The sequence below is a fragment of the Mastomys coucha genome, unplaced genomic scaffold (assembly GCF_008632895.1).
Source record: "Mastomys coucha isolate ucsf_1 unplaced genomic scaffold, UCSF_Mcou_1 pScaffold21, whole genome shotgun sequence".
NCBI classification, from domain to species: Eukaryota; Metazoa; Chordata; class Mammalia; order Rodentia; family Muridae; genus Mastomys; species Mastomys coucha.
Window position 1 is genome coordinate 172,955,597 of NW_022196904.1, and position 14,701 is coordinate 172,970,297.

At 48.0% G+C, this 14,701-nt stretch overlaps 1 protein-coding gene across 1 annotated transcript; it reads left to right on the forward strand.

Moving 5' to 3' along the window:
• Window positions 1–9,941: 9,941 nt before the first annotated feature.
• On the forward strand, window positions 9,942–12,445 carry Frat1 (FRAT regulator of WNT signaling pathway 1). The gene has a single exon (XM_031390324.1). It carries the CDS (start codon window positions 10,102–10,104, stop codon window positions 10,924–10,926), a length of 825 nt encoding a protein of 274 aa, XP_031246184.1. The 5' UTR covers window positions 9,942–10,101; the 3' UTR covers window positions 10,927–12,445.
• The last annotated feature ends 2,256 nt before the right edge of the window (window positions 12,446–14,701 follow it).

Here is a 14,701-nt window from a genome sequence, read left to right on the forward strand (position 1 = left end):
CAACAAAAAAAAAAACCGAAATAATGTTTTTACTTATGGGAAAGCGTGTCCCATCCCCCATACTAGATCTGCTTCTGTTTACACCCAGCATCTTTTTAGGGATCTCTGCTGCTGTAGCCTCAATCCATGTGTTCTGGATGGGAATGAAGCCATTGACTCAAGTTAAACCAACCACAAGGCTACTACCCCTGAACTGAAGGATCCTACGGGCTAACCAAACCCAAGTCACTAGGCAAACAGTGAGCCCAGAGAAGTAAGTTGAGTGGAGGGAAGGGGCCAAGGCGGGGAGCAGAGGTCCAGGAAATGATTGGTTGTTGGCAAGAGCAAAGCCAGCTTCGTGGAGAATTTGTAGCTGGAATGAGTAGGATTTCATTCTCTGGAGACTGGACGAAGGCATTTTCAACACAAGGAACGAGGCCATGCACAGAGGGGACAGAGGGACATGTGAACCACATTTGGAAGCTGGCATGGGCCCAGGACGACCAGAGCAAAGAGATTATGTGGGGGTATTAGATAAGATAAAGCTATGGGATGCCATGCAGAGAAGCTAAGGGAGCTCAGGCAACCATCTGAACCTGCCCTGCATGGGAGCGGTAGGTAACCTGAGCAGGCCTGGGCAGCTTGAACCCATCTGTCAAGAGTGGATTAAAGGAAAGAGTCTGGGCTTGGACACAAATGGCACAAGGCTGGCCAAGGAAATGCAAAGGGCATAGGCAATGGGACAGAAATAGGGCAGGACTGCTGGCCAGAGCACTGGAGGAAACCGCCATCAGGCCTTGGGGAATAAGAACGAGGCAGCAGGCTCTGCCCAGGGTGTAAGACTCTGGCTGGATTTCCACGGAAGAAAGAAAGAGGGAGGAAGAGGGAGGGGGAAAGGAGAGGGTAAGGGAAGGAGAGAAAGAGAGGAGAGAGGGAGAAGGAAGGGGAGAGAAGAGAGGGATAAAAGGGGGAGAGGGAGAGGGGAGGGGCAGAGGGAAAGGAAGAGCAGAGGGAGAGGGAGAGAGAGGAAGAGAAGAGGGAGAGGGAGAAAAGAAGGGGAGGGGGAGGGGCAGACGGAGAGAAGAGGGAGAGGAGAGGAGGAGGGGGGAAGAAAAGGGAGAGAAGAGCGAGCGACCATTAGAGTTTTTGGCATCTTGCAAGCCCAGGTTACGGCATCTGGGTTCTGGGTTGCAGTTTGAGAAGGCCCAGGGCTTGGTGCTGCTGGTTCAAACTGAGTTTAAGTTGAATGTGATGGCACACACCTGTAATCCCTGCACTCAGGAAGTGGAAGGTAGACAGATCAGGAGTTCAAGGTCATCCTCAAGCACACAGTTCAAGGCCCACCTGAATGGTGTGAGCTGTTAAAAAATAAATAAACATTTAGTAAACTATCTGCACTGATGCACACCCAGAATCTCTGCTACTCAGAAAGCTAAGGCAGGAAGACCGTTTGAGCATGGAGTTCAAGACCAGCCTGGGAAACACAGCAAAATTCACCTCTTAAAAAAAACAAATAAGAGTTCGAGGCCAGCCTGGTCTACAGAGTGAGTTCCAGGACAGCCAGGGCTACACAGAGAAACCCTGTCTCAAAAAAACAAAAAACAAACAAACAAAAAAGGGCTGGGCACATGGCTCAGTGGTTAAGATCACTGACTGCTCTTCCAGAGGTCCTGAGTTCAAGTCCCAGCAATCACATGGTGGTCACAACCATTTGTAATGAGATCTGACACCCTCTTCTGGTGTGTCTAAAGACAGCAACAATGTACTCATACATTAAATAAATAAATAAATCTTTTTTTAAAAATCAGTTAAAAAAAACAAATGAATGAAGAACAGCAGTGGTGGTGTACAGCTTTAATCCCAGCACTCAGAAAGCAGAGGCAGACAGATCTCTAAGTTTGAGGCCAGCCTGGAATACAGAGCAAGTTCCAGCATGACCAAAGCTACATAGAGAAATAAAATAAATAAATATAAATATGATATAGATATAAATAGGGCCAGAGAGAAGACTCAGTGATGAAGAGCACTTATTGCTCTTCCACAGAGGACTTAGATTCAATTCCTAACACCCACATGGTGGCTCCCAATGTTCTATAACTCGAGTTCCAAGATCCTATCTTCTGGCTTCTATGGGCACCAGATACATACATACTTGGTGCACGGACATACAAATGGGCAAAATACTCATATACACAAAATAAATAAAAATGTAAAACATAAGTATATAAAATAAAAGACAGTGTGAGCCTGGATCTGGCTCTAGTACGAGGAGTTTGTGTGGGGACTAGAAAGACGGTTCGGTGATTTTAAGAACAGTTCTAGTTCTTGCAGAGGACTTGGGTTTGGTTCCCAGCCATAATATGGTGGTTTACAACTATCCATAACTCCATTTCCAGGAGATTTGGTTCCCAGCACCCACACTGAACAGTTCACAATTTGATTGTAATGCCAGCTCCAGAGAATGCAACGGACTCCTTAAACATCTACACTTCTTCATAAACCCACACACAGACACACATCCATACACATAATTCACAACTTTAAAAAATTAATTAAAAAAAAAAAGAGGAAGTAAAAGAGATAACAGTACCAAACTCGAGGGTTACTGAAGACTAAGGGAAACCACTGAGACAAAGCATGGTCCAGGGTGATGGGGAAAAGAATAAATACAGAATGCAGATAAGTGGGTAAAAAGTTTCCTTTTGGGGAAATGCAAATGTCCTAAAATTACGTTACGGTAACGGGTGCACAACTGTAAACACCCAACAGCCACCGAACTGCAGACTTTAAATGGGGGAATTTCTAGCATGTAAATTATATCTTAAGAAAATGTACTAAAGGGCTGGAGAGATGACTCAGTGGGTAATAGCACTTGACTGCTCTTCCAGAGGTCCTGAGTTCAATTTCCAGCAACCACATGGTGGTTCACAACCATTTATAACCAGGATCTAATTGCCCCTTCTGGTGTGCATGAAGACAGAGAACACTCATATACATAAAATACATGAATAAATAAAATTTACAAAAAAACAAAAAATGTACTAAAATAGTGTTTGGTAGTGACAATTATTTTCTGTTTATTACTCTGGCACTTTGCAGATGATTTCAAACCACCTTTCAGAGTCCCCTGATATTATCTTTTAAAATGTCTTAGTTGGCTTGAAGCAAGATAGGTTGCTTCTTTCTCACATAAAGAGATTTCCAAGTCGGTGTACACATTATGTGTGGCTTTGAGACTCTGTTACACTCATTAACTTTCATCTCGGAGCCTTGGAGTTCAACATGACTGCCAGAGTTTATCACATCCACCTTCCAGTCAACAAAATGAAAGAAGAAAGCCGGGTGTGGCTGTGTGAGCTGTAATTCCACTTACTCAGAGAGAGGAAGACGCGAGGATGAAAAGTTCATCGCCAGCCTGAGCCATTTACTGAGACATTGTCTTAAAGGTAAAAAGAAAAACAAACAATCAAAAAGTTGTAAAAGAAAAAGAGAAAGGCTTGCCCTAGCCTCTGAGGGAGATGTCCCTAAGGGACAACAGGACACTTTTACTTATAACTCATTGCCTAGAAATTTAATCACATGGCTATACCTGTTTGCAAAGGGAATTGGTACATAAAGTCTTTTTCCTTTTAAGGTTTTTTGTTTTGGAAGTTTTATTTTATGTATATGAATACTGTGTGTATGTGCAGCACTATGTGTGGGGCCCACACAAGCCAGAAATGGTTATTGGACCCCCTAGAACTGAAGTTACAAAGATTTGTAAGCTCTCATGTGGACACTAAGGAACCACGGTCCCCTAAAAAAGCAGCCAGTACTCTTTATCATGCAGCCATCTCTCCAGCCCTGACGCATGCGGTCTTGAAGCTCAAATGCAACCACAATTCAGAGTAAGAAATGGTTATTGAAGATAAACACCGGCCCCTACTATGGCTACTACCTGTCTGACAGGGAGCAGCAGAATACAAATAAACAAACACAAAAATAAGTCAACGAGTGAACAAAGCTCATAAAATATTTTTGAAAGAGATAGGCTACAAATTCTTCAGTTGGCCTTTTGAGTCATGTTGCTATCTATTTTAAGCATTATCTATCTACATTAGTGAAACTAGAGTTTCAAAGCAGATGCTGAACTATGCTGACTGCGTGTTTCCAGCCAGCCTGGCATCCAGCCAAGCACTGACCCTCTGCACACCCGGGACAGCTTCAACAGTGCCAGCCAATCGTGCTGCACAGCACAGCCATGGCCTCATGGCTGCTCCTTGAGTAACAGGCAATCCCATGCACTTCATCCTGCCTGTCATCCTTGTCATTCCCGAGACAGGATCCTCACGTGACCATCCTTGCCTAGAATCAGCACTCCAACAGAGATTTGCCGCTCTTTTGTCTTCCCATCTCTTCATCCTGTTCCCTGTTCTTGGGGGGGGGGCAGCGGGGGGGAGACCTGATAGGCCTGGTGTGATTCAATACCCACTACCAAGGCTGTGGAAGTCTGAGCGGCTGATCCAAGTTGTAGATTCGAAAGTAATACAATGCCTGGGAGTCATCTTTCTATAGGCATGCCAGTCAGAGTAATAGGGCCCACATTCACCAGTTTGAAGGTCAAATGTACAAAGTCCTGGTTTTTAGGTATTTGGAGAGACGCTGTTCGAGTCCTAGTGAATTTCCCACCCTGGACAGCATCCTTCCAAGCCTCCCCAACTAAGTGCTTTTTCCTTCTAGTAGTGAAGAAATGTTGTTCTACACCACTGTGGCTTGTCAGCCCAAAGCCATCTGGCTATTTTAACCTCTGGGCTCTAGATCCAGAGGCTCAGACACCCTCTTTGCCCAGCGGTTGCTCTTCCCACCCCCATCAGCAGCTTCAAGAGGTCAGGACTTGAGCCTTCCACAGCTTCCTCCTCAGCTGCTCCACTGTAAAGACAGGCATCTAAAACCTCCTCCAGATCTCTTAGCAACTCAGTTGGAATCCCCTGATCTGTACAAATCTCTGTTCCTCAGTGCTGGCTCTTCCTGGGTGTCCCTGTCTGGGAGCCAGTAGGCCACTAAGGGACCATCAAAGGCCAACCTCTGTCTGTCTTGCTGCTTCACAGGAAATCCAGGGGCCCTGCTGGCTTTTGTAACAGTCTCAACAGTCTTCTGGAGTGATCACTCGCAGCAGGGAAGAATTTGGTCAATGCACAGAGGTAGAGGCCAGGGGAATCCTTTCATCCTCGGAATGCAAACTGTACATAGTTCCCTTGAAGTGTTCTGCCAACCTCTTAGGAGGTGTTTGACTCCCCTCCCCTCCTCTCCCCTCCCCAACCCTCATCCCTGTCCCTGTCTGCACTGGGCTCATAAGTCCACAAGTCTCTCCCCTTTTCTAAGATTGGCTGATTCTAAAGTTTTGGGGTTTTTTGTTTGTTTGTTTGTTGTTTTTGTTTTGTTTTGGGTTTTTTGGTTTTTGGTGGGTTCCCCTCCCCCCCCAAGACAGGGTTTCTCTGTGTAGCCTTGGAACTCACTCTGTAAACCAGAAGTCACTCAGAAATCCGCCTTGCTTCTGCCTCCCAAGTGCTGGGATTAAAGGTGTGCTTGCCACCAACGCCCGAATATATATATATATATATATATATATATATATATATATATATACACACATATATATATATTTGTGTTTGCTGAGTTCCTGCAGAAGGCTACCTATACGAGCATCACCCCTCCCACAGGGTTCCCACATGCCTCCTCAGAACCTTTCAAATGAAACAAGGTCTCCCATTTGTTCTGATTGAAAATTACCTTGTCTGTCGGGCATGGTGATACACACTGCTTATCCTCGCCCTTGGGAGGCAGGGGCAGTCGGATCTCTGTGAGTTTGGGGCTAACCTGGTCTACAGAGTGAGTTCCAGGACAGCCAGGGCTACATAGTCAGACCTTGTCTCAAAAAAGGGAAGTGAATGACTGAGTGTCCCTCAGCACTCACTGTGGTGCGGACTCTTTTTTGGTCCCTTCCACTTAGCTCAGGTCTGGAAACTTCATTCTGCCACCAGCGCAATGCAAATCTACCTTAGGGTGGTTTGTGGTTTCCTGGAAAGGACCACTTGGGTAGATCCAGTTTGGGACTGTGATCAATAAGGCTGCTATGATTGACCTTGATGTGGTGTGTATGTTTGTTTCTGCTGAGTGAATACTGATTAGAACTGAACTACATGTCTGTGTTTTGCTTGTACTGAAAAAATCAACTGCCAGACTTTCCCCCAAAATCGCTGTAACATTTTTCATTTCCGATACCTACAGTAATGCATCAGGCTTATACATGTTTTATATTTGTTTATTCTATTTTATATGTGGTTGTTTTCATTTTCATGTATTTTATGTGCACTACATTCATGCTTGGTGCCCCGTGGAGGTCAAAAGAGGACATAGAATCCCCTGGAGCAGGAGTTACAGATGGTGAGAACCACTATATCAGTGGTGGGAAATGAACCTTGGCCCTCTAGAGGAGCAACACAGATTCTTAACCACTGAGCAGTCTATTCTGCCTTGTGGGCTTATATATTTTGAGCTGAAAAAGAAAAAACCCATAAATTATAAACTGCTACTATTTAAATTAGTTCATGTTCCCTGTCCCATCTTATGTTGTTATTATTATTTTAACAACATAATTAATTTGGCCTCAGCCTTCTCTTTTTATTATTATTTATATTTATTTTATGTGCATTGATACTTACCTGAATGTCTGTGTGAGAGTGTCAGATTTCATGGAATTGGAGTTACAGTTGTGAGCTACAATATGGGTGCTGGGAATTGAACCCAGGTCCTCTGGAAGCACAGCTGTGTTCTTAAAACTGCTGAGCAATCTCTCCAGCCCCCTTACTTTTATTTTTTGAGGCAGGATCTCATATAGTCCAGGCTGATCCCTAACTTGCTCTGTCGCAGAGACTGGGTTTAAACTCCCGACCCTTCTACCTCTGTCTTCTAGGCTCTGGGACTATGAGTACATGCACCATACCTGGTTCCCTTCCTCACTTTAAACCTTTAAATAATCAGGCTGAATAATACAGCTGACAAAGAGCTATCTTGAACATGCTCTCATATGAACAATGTGTCAACGTGAGGAGGCAATGTGTCAAGTAAACCAATCAAATAAATGGCTCTTCCATGATTAAAAACAATTTTCAACACACCAGGAATACAAAGGCATATCCTCAGCTTATAAAAGCCATTGGTTCAAAACCCACAGCTGACGTCAGATAATGACTTCCTGATCATAAAGATGAACATGGCCGTTCTCGCCACTTCTAGCCAATCTTGTTTATAGAGATTCTGAGTAGGGCAATAAATAAATACATAAAATAAATGGCATCTAAATTACAAAGAAAAAATGCTTGGAGCAGTGCCAAATGCTTGCCACTCCAACACTTAAGGAAACCAAGACAGAAGGATTATCAGAAACTCTAGGACAGTCTGGACTGTAGAGTGAAATCCTGCCTCAGAGAGAGAGAAGAGAAGAGAGGAGAGAGAGAGGGAGAGAGATTTTTTTTTTATCTGCCAAGGATAAATTTTATAATACCACAGAAGTGCAGCTTACCTAGATTTAGAAGTTTGATTGCTTTCTTCAAACTGGCTCTGTTACAAAAAGGGAGCTGTTGAAAGAGCCTGGAACCCCAGCACTTGGGAGGTAGAAGCAGGACAATCATGAGTTCAAAACCATCTTCAGCTACAGAGTGAATCCATACCAGCTGGGGCTACAGAAGACCTTGTCTCAAAAAATGAAGAGAAAAAAAAGGAGGAAGAGAAAAAGAAGAAGGAGGAAGAGGAGGAGGAGGAGGAAGAGGAGAAGAAGGAGAAGAAGGAGAAGGAGAAACTGACTTTTCTTCTGTTCTGACATTTTTTCTCTATATTTGAAAAAAAAATGAAGCCAACACTCTTTTTTTTTTTAAGATTTATTTATTTTATGTATATGAGTACACCATTGTTCTCTTCAGACACACCAGAAGAGGCATCAGATCTCATTACAGATGGTTGTGAGCCACCATGTGGTGGCTGGGAATTGAACTCAGGACCTCTGGAAGAGCATTGGTCCTCTTAACCACTTAAACCATCTCTCCAGCCCTCCAACTCTCTTTTTAAATGTTTAAAGTTGCATTTATCTTTTTAGTTGGGGGAGGATGTTGAAGTCGGAGGAAACTTGTAGGAATTGTTTCTTTCTTTCCACCAGGGGTCCTGAGGACTGGACTCAGGTAGCCAGGCCCCGGGGTCAAGCATCTTTTCCTCTTAGACATCTTACAGGGTGCCCAAATCTTCTTTCAGGATGTTTAAACGCATCTGAATGTGTCACCTGCACGCATGCCTATGGACCACCTGTGTGCGTCACTGTCCACATGGAGGCCAGGAGAGGGTGTTAGTATCCTCTGGATGCGGAGTTACAAATGGTTGTGAACATCTGGGAGTGCTGGGAACCAAGACTGGGTCAGTCCTCCAGAAGAGCAGCCAGTGCTCTTAACTCATGACATCTCTCACTATGTGCTTGCTTTTGAATTTAGGCTTACTATTTTGTCCCAGACTAATCTAGAACTCATAGATCTGAGCCATCTTCCCAACCCTGCCTCTCCAGGCAAGTGGAAGCACTGGCTGCTATACTCGGCTCCTGCTCAGCACTAGAAAGTAGCTGCCTGCACACAGTCAGACTCTTCCTTGGCCTTGGTGTGTCTGTTCCTAAATGCTCTATGACTAGTTTTAAAACAACTTCATAATTGTACAATTTAGATGTTACAAAGTTCACTTATTATAAGTTTACTGTGTGGTGTGTGTGTGTGTGTGTGTGTGATAGCAACTAGGCCACAGAGTTCTGTGTATCAGGCTGGCCTCTCAGATTTGCTATTTGGCCAGGAATGATTTTGAACTTGTGATCCTCCTGCCTCCACCTTCCTAGTGTTGGGATTACAGATGGTGTGTCACCACACAGAGGTCTGTTGAAGTCCATTTGAAAAAGGTCTCATCAAAATACTATTAGCTCAGAAGTAAAGCAGTCCTCCCGTGAGTAAGGCCCTGGATGTAATCCCCAACACTTTAAAATAAATCATTAAATAAACAAACTTGACCTAGTGGCTTCCAACTGTAAGCAAGAGGATGAAGAGTTCAAGGTTATCCTCAGCTATACAGCCAATCCAAGAGCATACTCAAGGCCCTGTCACAAAATAAATAAATATTAAAAAAAAAAACTAATAAGGATTGGTTAACTATTAATTCAACAAAGCTAGCTGGAACAGTTAAGATGGCCGAGGCTCTGTTTTCATATAACCGGCTCACCATTGCTACCCTTTGTAGGTGACTAGTCTTCGTTTGACTACTGAATTGCGTTAACTCACATTCACTTTCCGTCTTACAGTTCCTGGCAAAGGGCTAGTAGTCGACGCACCCCCTAAATGCCCTGGAGACCCAGTCAAGAAACACGAATCTGTGGCCGTTTTGCGCATTTCTAACTCAGCCATCCACATCAGACAAGATCTCCATCCTCCTTTCCATCTCTGGCCCTTTCCCTAATCGCCACTCCGATTCCTAGCCTTACTCCCTCTCCTTTCCACCCTTGTCTGACTCTGACACCCAAACCTTAAAAAAAAAAAAACAAACAAACAAAACAAACAAACAAAAAAAAAAACGCCACCGCCTAAACCAAACCACTTGACGTGATGAGGGGAGTGTGTGGAGGTGTAAGTGTGTGGAAGTGACTGTGTGTGGAAGAAACCAATCGAATCTCGCAAGGTGTCCATCTTGTGGAATGCCAATTAGGCCCGGCTAAGAGAACCAGAATCGACTTCCCAGAGCATCCCCGCACACAGTAGGCACGCCGATGAGGCTCGGGGGCAGCCAGGCTCTACTCCGTCCCCTGGCCCTACAGGCTCACTACTGCCAAGGCGACAGCACCCCCCGGTCGCGCGCGGTGGTAGGAGCCGCGCGACGTCACCCATTGTTTACAAATCAACCCGAGCCGGCAGCGTTCCGGCTCCCGCGGCTCTCAGGCGGGCTGTGCTGCTGCCGGGTGGTCCCGGCCCTCCGCCCCGCTCCCGCCCCAGCCGCGGCCCGCCGAGGCCGCGGCCAACCGAGCCGCCAGCGACGCCCTCACAGCCGCGGGGGCCCGGGCGGGGGGCCATGCCGTGCCGGAGGGAGGAGGAGGAAGCCGGCGACGAGGCGGAGGGGGAGGAGGACGACGACAGCTTCCTCCTGCTGCAGCAGTCGGTGACTCTGGGCGGCTCGACCGACGTGGACCGGCTCATCGCCCAGATCGGCGAGACGCTGCAGCTGGACGCGGAGCGCGACGGCCCGGCCTCGCCGTGTGCCGCCCCGGGCCCCCCGCCCGTGCCCCCGCGTGTCGTGGCGGAGCTGCCGGTGGACAAGGCCGGGACCCCGGCGAGGCGGCTGCTGCGTCCGGCCGGGTCAGCGGAGGCCGGGAACCCTGCGCCCCCGGGGGCGGTGCGCTGCGTGCTGGGGGAGCGCGGGCGCGTGCGGGGCCGGGCGGCGCCCTACTGCGTGGCGGAGATCGCCCCGGGCGCCAGCGCGCTTCCCCAGCAGCCGGGCCTTGAGGGTCCCCCGGGAACCGGCAAACTAAACACCCCGCAGCCGCTGTCGGGCCCGTGCCGGCGGGGATGGCTCCGGAACGCAGCCGCGTCCCGCCGCCTGCAACAGCGACGCGGATCTCAGCCGGAGACCCGCACTGGCGAGGACGACCCGCACCGGCTCCTGCAGCAGCTGGTGCTCTCGGGAAACCTCATCAAGGAGGCGGTGCGCCGACTTCATTCGCGACGGCTGCAGATCCACGCAAAGCTTCCCGCACACCCGTTCCTCGGGCCTCTGTCCGCCCCGGTGCATGAGCCGCCTTCGCCCGAGAGCCCTCGCGCGGCCTGCAGCGACCCTGGCGCTTGCATGAGGAGGGCGCAGCTCAGAACTGAGGACGACCTTCTAGTCCCTGGCAGCTAACAACCTAGGTGACCACAGCACCAGCCTGTAGCCGGGGGACCAAGGGCTTCACCCAGCGGGAGCTGGTAGAGGACTCGAGCATTTGGAAACGAGAAAATAAGCTAAGGAAGACAGCCGAAATATCGCGGATATTTTCATGGGTAACTGAAGTTGAGAGCCCCAAACTGTTTGAGAAACCCAGGACTTAGGTTTGTTTAAAGCAGATTCTATAGAGCGCACCGCAGGCTGTCAGCCGGACTCTTTTGGCGTGATCCAACCTGGTCGGTGCAATTCCGCGCAGACTCTCCTGGCCGATCGGGGACCACGTGGCCACGGTGCATGCTCTCCGGATCCTCTCAGCCGGCTATGGAACGAAGAACGACGATTACCCACCTCCCGTTACTTGCTGTACTTTTCAGGGCTGGTTCCTGATCCACTTTGGGGGAAGGAAAAACAAGAGTGGACTTAATTTCGGGGACCGCCCCCCAAAAGCCCCACTGGAACATTTAACGACAGCTAAAAGACCATCTCATCTTTTGCGGTGCTGGTTTCAATGTAAAACATGCGGTACCACGTCCCCTTTTTTTCAACGCGTTGCTATTAGCAGTGTGTGGAGAGAAAGCTGTACGCCACGAGTGTAGGTTGGGAGGTAGCCGTGAGCTGTGTTGGGTGATGGAAGGGTATGGCGAAGCACTGAGTGACCCCCCCTCCTGCCTTCGTAAAGTGTGTTTTTAAAGGAGAGCCAACCCTTTTGGGGTTCAAGGTCACTGTTTCCTGGGTGTGTACCGGTAGTGGGGCTCCCGCTCAGAAGCTAACCGAATCGCCTTGCTTAAGGAGAGAGCGCACTGTTTTGCAAATGCAGGAGTCCTCTAAGGACGCTCCCTCCACCTCCCTGAAGGGGTGGGGGTGGCGGGTGCTGAGTGTCTGTGCTTCCCGCTGGAGGCCACCGCCCCTGCCCCTCCTCCCGGCTGGCTTGCAGACAAACTGCCTTGAGACCAGTGACCGAGCACCACCTTTTCCCCTTGGTTCTGCTGCCCTACTCAAGCTGGGCGGCGTTGATGCTAGGAGCCAGGGTATAGGGGACTGGAGAGGTTCCACATAATGGGCACTCCAGGGACACAGCTTGGGACACACACAGCCACTTCTAGTGGGCTCTCGGGGCCATTTGTAATAACAGCTACAGTTCCCTGGATAGACAGCGTTGATTTCCTCCTCTGACCCTCCCCCAGCTGTGCCCGCTCGCCTTTGTAAGTGAAGGAAACCTAGTAGAAAATGTGACCCTCCAAATGGGAAGGCTGCAGGCTTTTTTTTTCTTCTGCTTTTGTGACTGTGAAGAGCTTGGAATATACTGCTCACTCTGAGCGACGGTTTCATTTTAGTTTTATGGAGTCAATGGCTTGTTCAGCATCCAGATGTGGCTATTGACATATCTACACTTCGCACCGGAGTGACTGGAATTGTGGCTGTCCTGATTATAGGATTTTAACTTAACTGAAATAACTGTTTTTGAATAAATGTGTTGGGTTTTTCCCACCCCCTCCCCCTTCCCGCTTTTATTTTGTACTTGCCTCCAGTGGGAAAGATGTGCAGAACGCATTTCTCTGATCTCCATAAACATGAAAACACTTGAAATCTCTGTCAGCCTGGCTCGAGGCTGGTAATTAGGGGCCTTTGTGTCTGAGCCGCTCAGTAGTTAGACGAGGTCTGCGCAGCTGGGTGTGTGTCGGGGCTGGCATGAAATTAAATGAAAGTGAGGTCAGGTTTTGGACCAATCCCATTCAGCAAACCTCAGAGCCTTTTGGGTGTCAGGGAAGACATCAGAGCAGCAGTCTGGGCGGCCCGGTTCTTCTGGCGCCCCCTTCACACACACACACACACACCCGCGCCATGCGCCTACCTCTTCTGGCGCCCCAATGGGGCTGTTGATCAGGTGCTACTCAAGATATAAACCCGATGGTAGGAACACTAGTTGAGATCTTATTAAATGACACCTCCCTCTTTGCCCCTATTTGCTACCATCCTGTCCCGGTGATGACACAGTTGCCCGATTCTGACCTTTTCTGAAGTACTGCAATCTGTCCTCTCAAGGAAGGAGCTGAGTTGGAGAACAAAGGGTAACGTGGGCAGAGACCTTGGAGAAGTATCGGAACTCCGTGGTCTTTTCATTTCCTCTCCTGTGCTGCTCGGACTTTGAGATAGATACACACAGCCTGTGTGGTGGCAACCTACCAAGTACCAGAACTGGCTCTAAGTAGCCAGGTGATTGGGGCCCTTGATTTTTCATTCAACGGAAACCCACTCGTTGGGAGCATTCTCTGTCTTGGGTATTAGATGTCAATTCTTTTGATTCAATGTACCGTGGTATCTTAAATCCCTCAGACGGCAGCTTCGGAAGACCTCAAGCAGGTCATTTCCCGTGACCTGCCTAGCAAGAGGAGGACAGTTATGGGGACTCATAGACAAGGAAGGAGTCTCTGTAGGCCAGTGCGGGTTGTGTGGATGGTGGTCAGGGGCTCTGGTGTGGGCAGAGCCCTGGGTGGTTAGTTATGGAGGGACTTCCCAGAGGTCTAGGTCTAAGCAGTCCAGGGCTTTCACTCCACCACCGAACCACCCACAATCAAATGCTAAATGCACTGAAGAACCAGATTTCTTGGAATCATGCTGGTTTGTGCTTATATTTCAGCACTTGGAGAGCTGAGGCGGAAGGATTGGTACAAGTTCCAGGACAGCCTAGGCTACCGAACAAGAACATGTCTATAAATAAATAAGCAGCCCAAGCCCCCCCCAGTATGGGCCTCCCCATAAAGATGGAATAGAAACCAGGCTTGGTACAACATGCTCATAATCCCAGCACTGGGGAGGCATGGACAGGAGAGTCAGGAATTCAGGGTCATCTTTAGTTACATATTGGAGCTAGCTTGGGCAACATAAGATCTTTTCTTTCTAAGGGGGCGGGGAGACTAAACTAATAGATAACTATGCATAGAGATATGCAGTTGAAATACAGTACAGTTCTATAAACCTTTTTATAAAAATCCTGCCAAGGGCTGAGGACCTAACAATAGTCAAGCTCCTGCTAGACTATACATGGCCCAGAATTTACACACACACATACACACACACACACACTTAGCCAAGGTAAGCATAGAGGCATATGCAGATAGTTCCAGCTACTCAGGAGGCTGAAGCAAAAGGGGTGGGTCAGCCCTGGGATTTGTTTGTATTTTTTAAGATTTATTTTAGCCAGGCAGTGGTGGCACATGCCTTTAATCCCAGCACTTGGGAGGTAGAGGTAGGCAGATTTCTGAGTTCGAGGCCAGCCTGGTCTACAGAGTGAGTTCCAGGACAGCCAGGGCTATACAGAGAAACCCTGTCTCGAAAACAAAAAAAAAAAAAAAAAAAAAAAAATTTATATGGATAAGTATTTGTCCAAATGTACACACGTGTACCATATCCGTGCCTAGTGTTCTCTGGTGGCAAAACCACGGTTCAGATCCCCTGAAACTGGAACTACAGATGGTTATGAGCCACCACGTAGGCACTGAGAACTGATTTCAGGTCCTCTGTAAGTGCAACAGTTGTTCTTGACCACTGAGACATCTCTCCAGTCCCTTGCTCTGGAGTTTGAAACCAGCCTGGGCAATATGGCAAGATGTAGCCCAAAGAGTACTTATACTTAATAAAAGGTAAGTAAATAAAAATGAAAAATCTTGTCGGAAGGTGGTGGTACACACCTTTAATCCCAGCACTTGGGAGGCAGAGGCAGACGGATTTCTGAGTTCAAGGCCAGCCTGGT

Excerpts from the sequence above, each read along its gene's own strand:
- Frat1 (XM_031390324.1), top strand. The coding sequence starts at position 10,102 with ATGCCGTGCCGGAGGGAGGAGGAGGAAGCCGGCGACGAGGCGGAGGGG.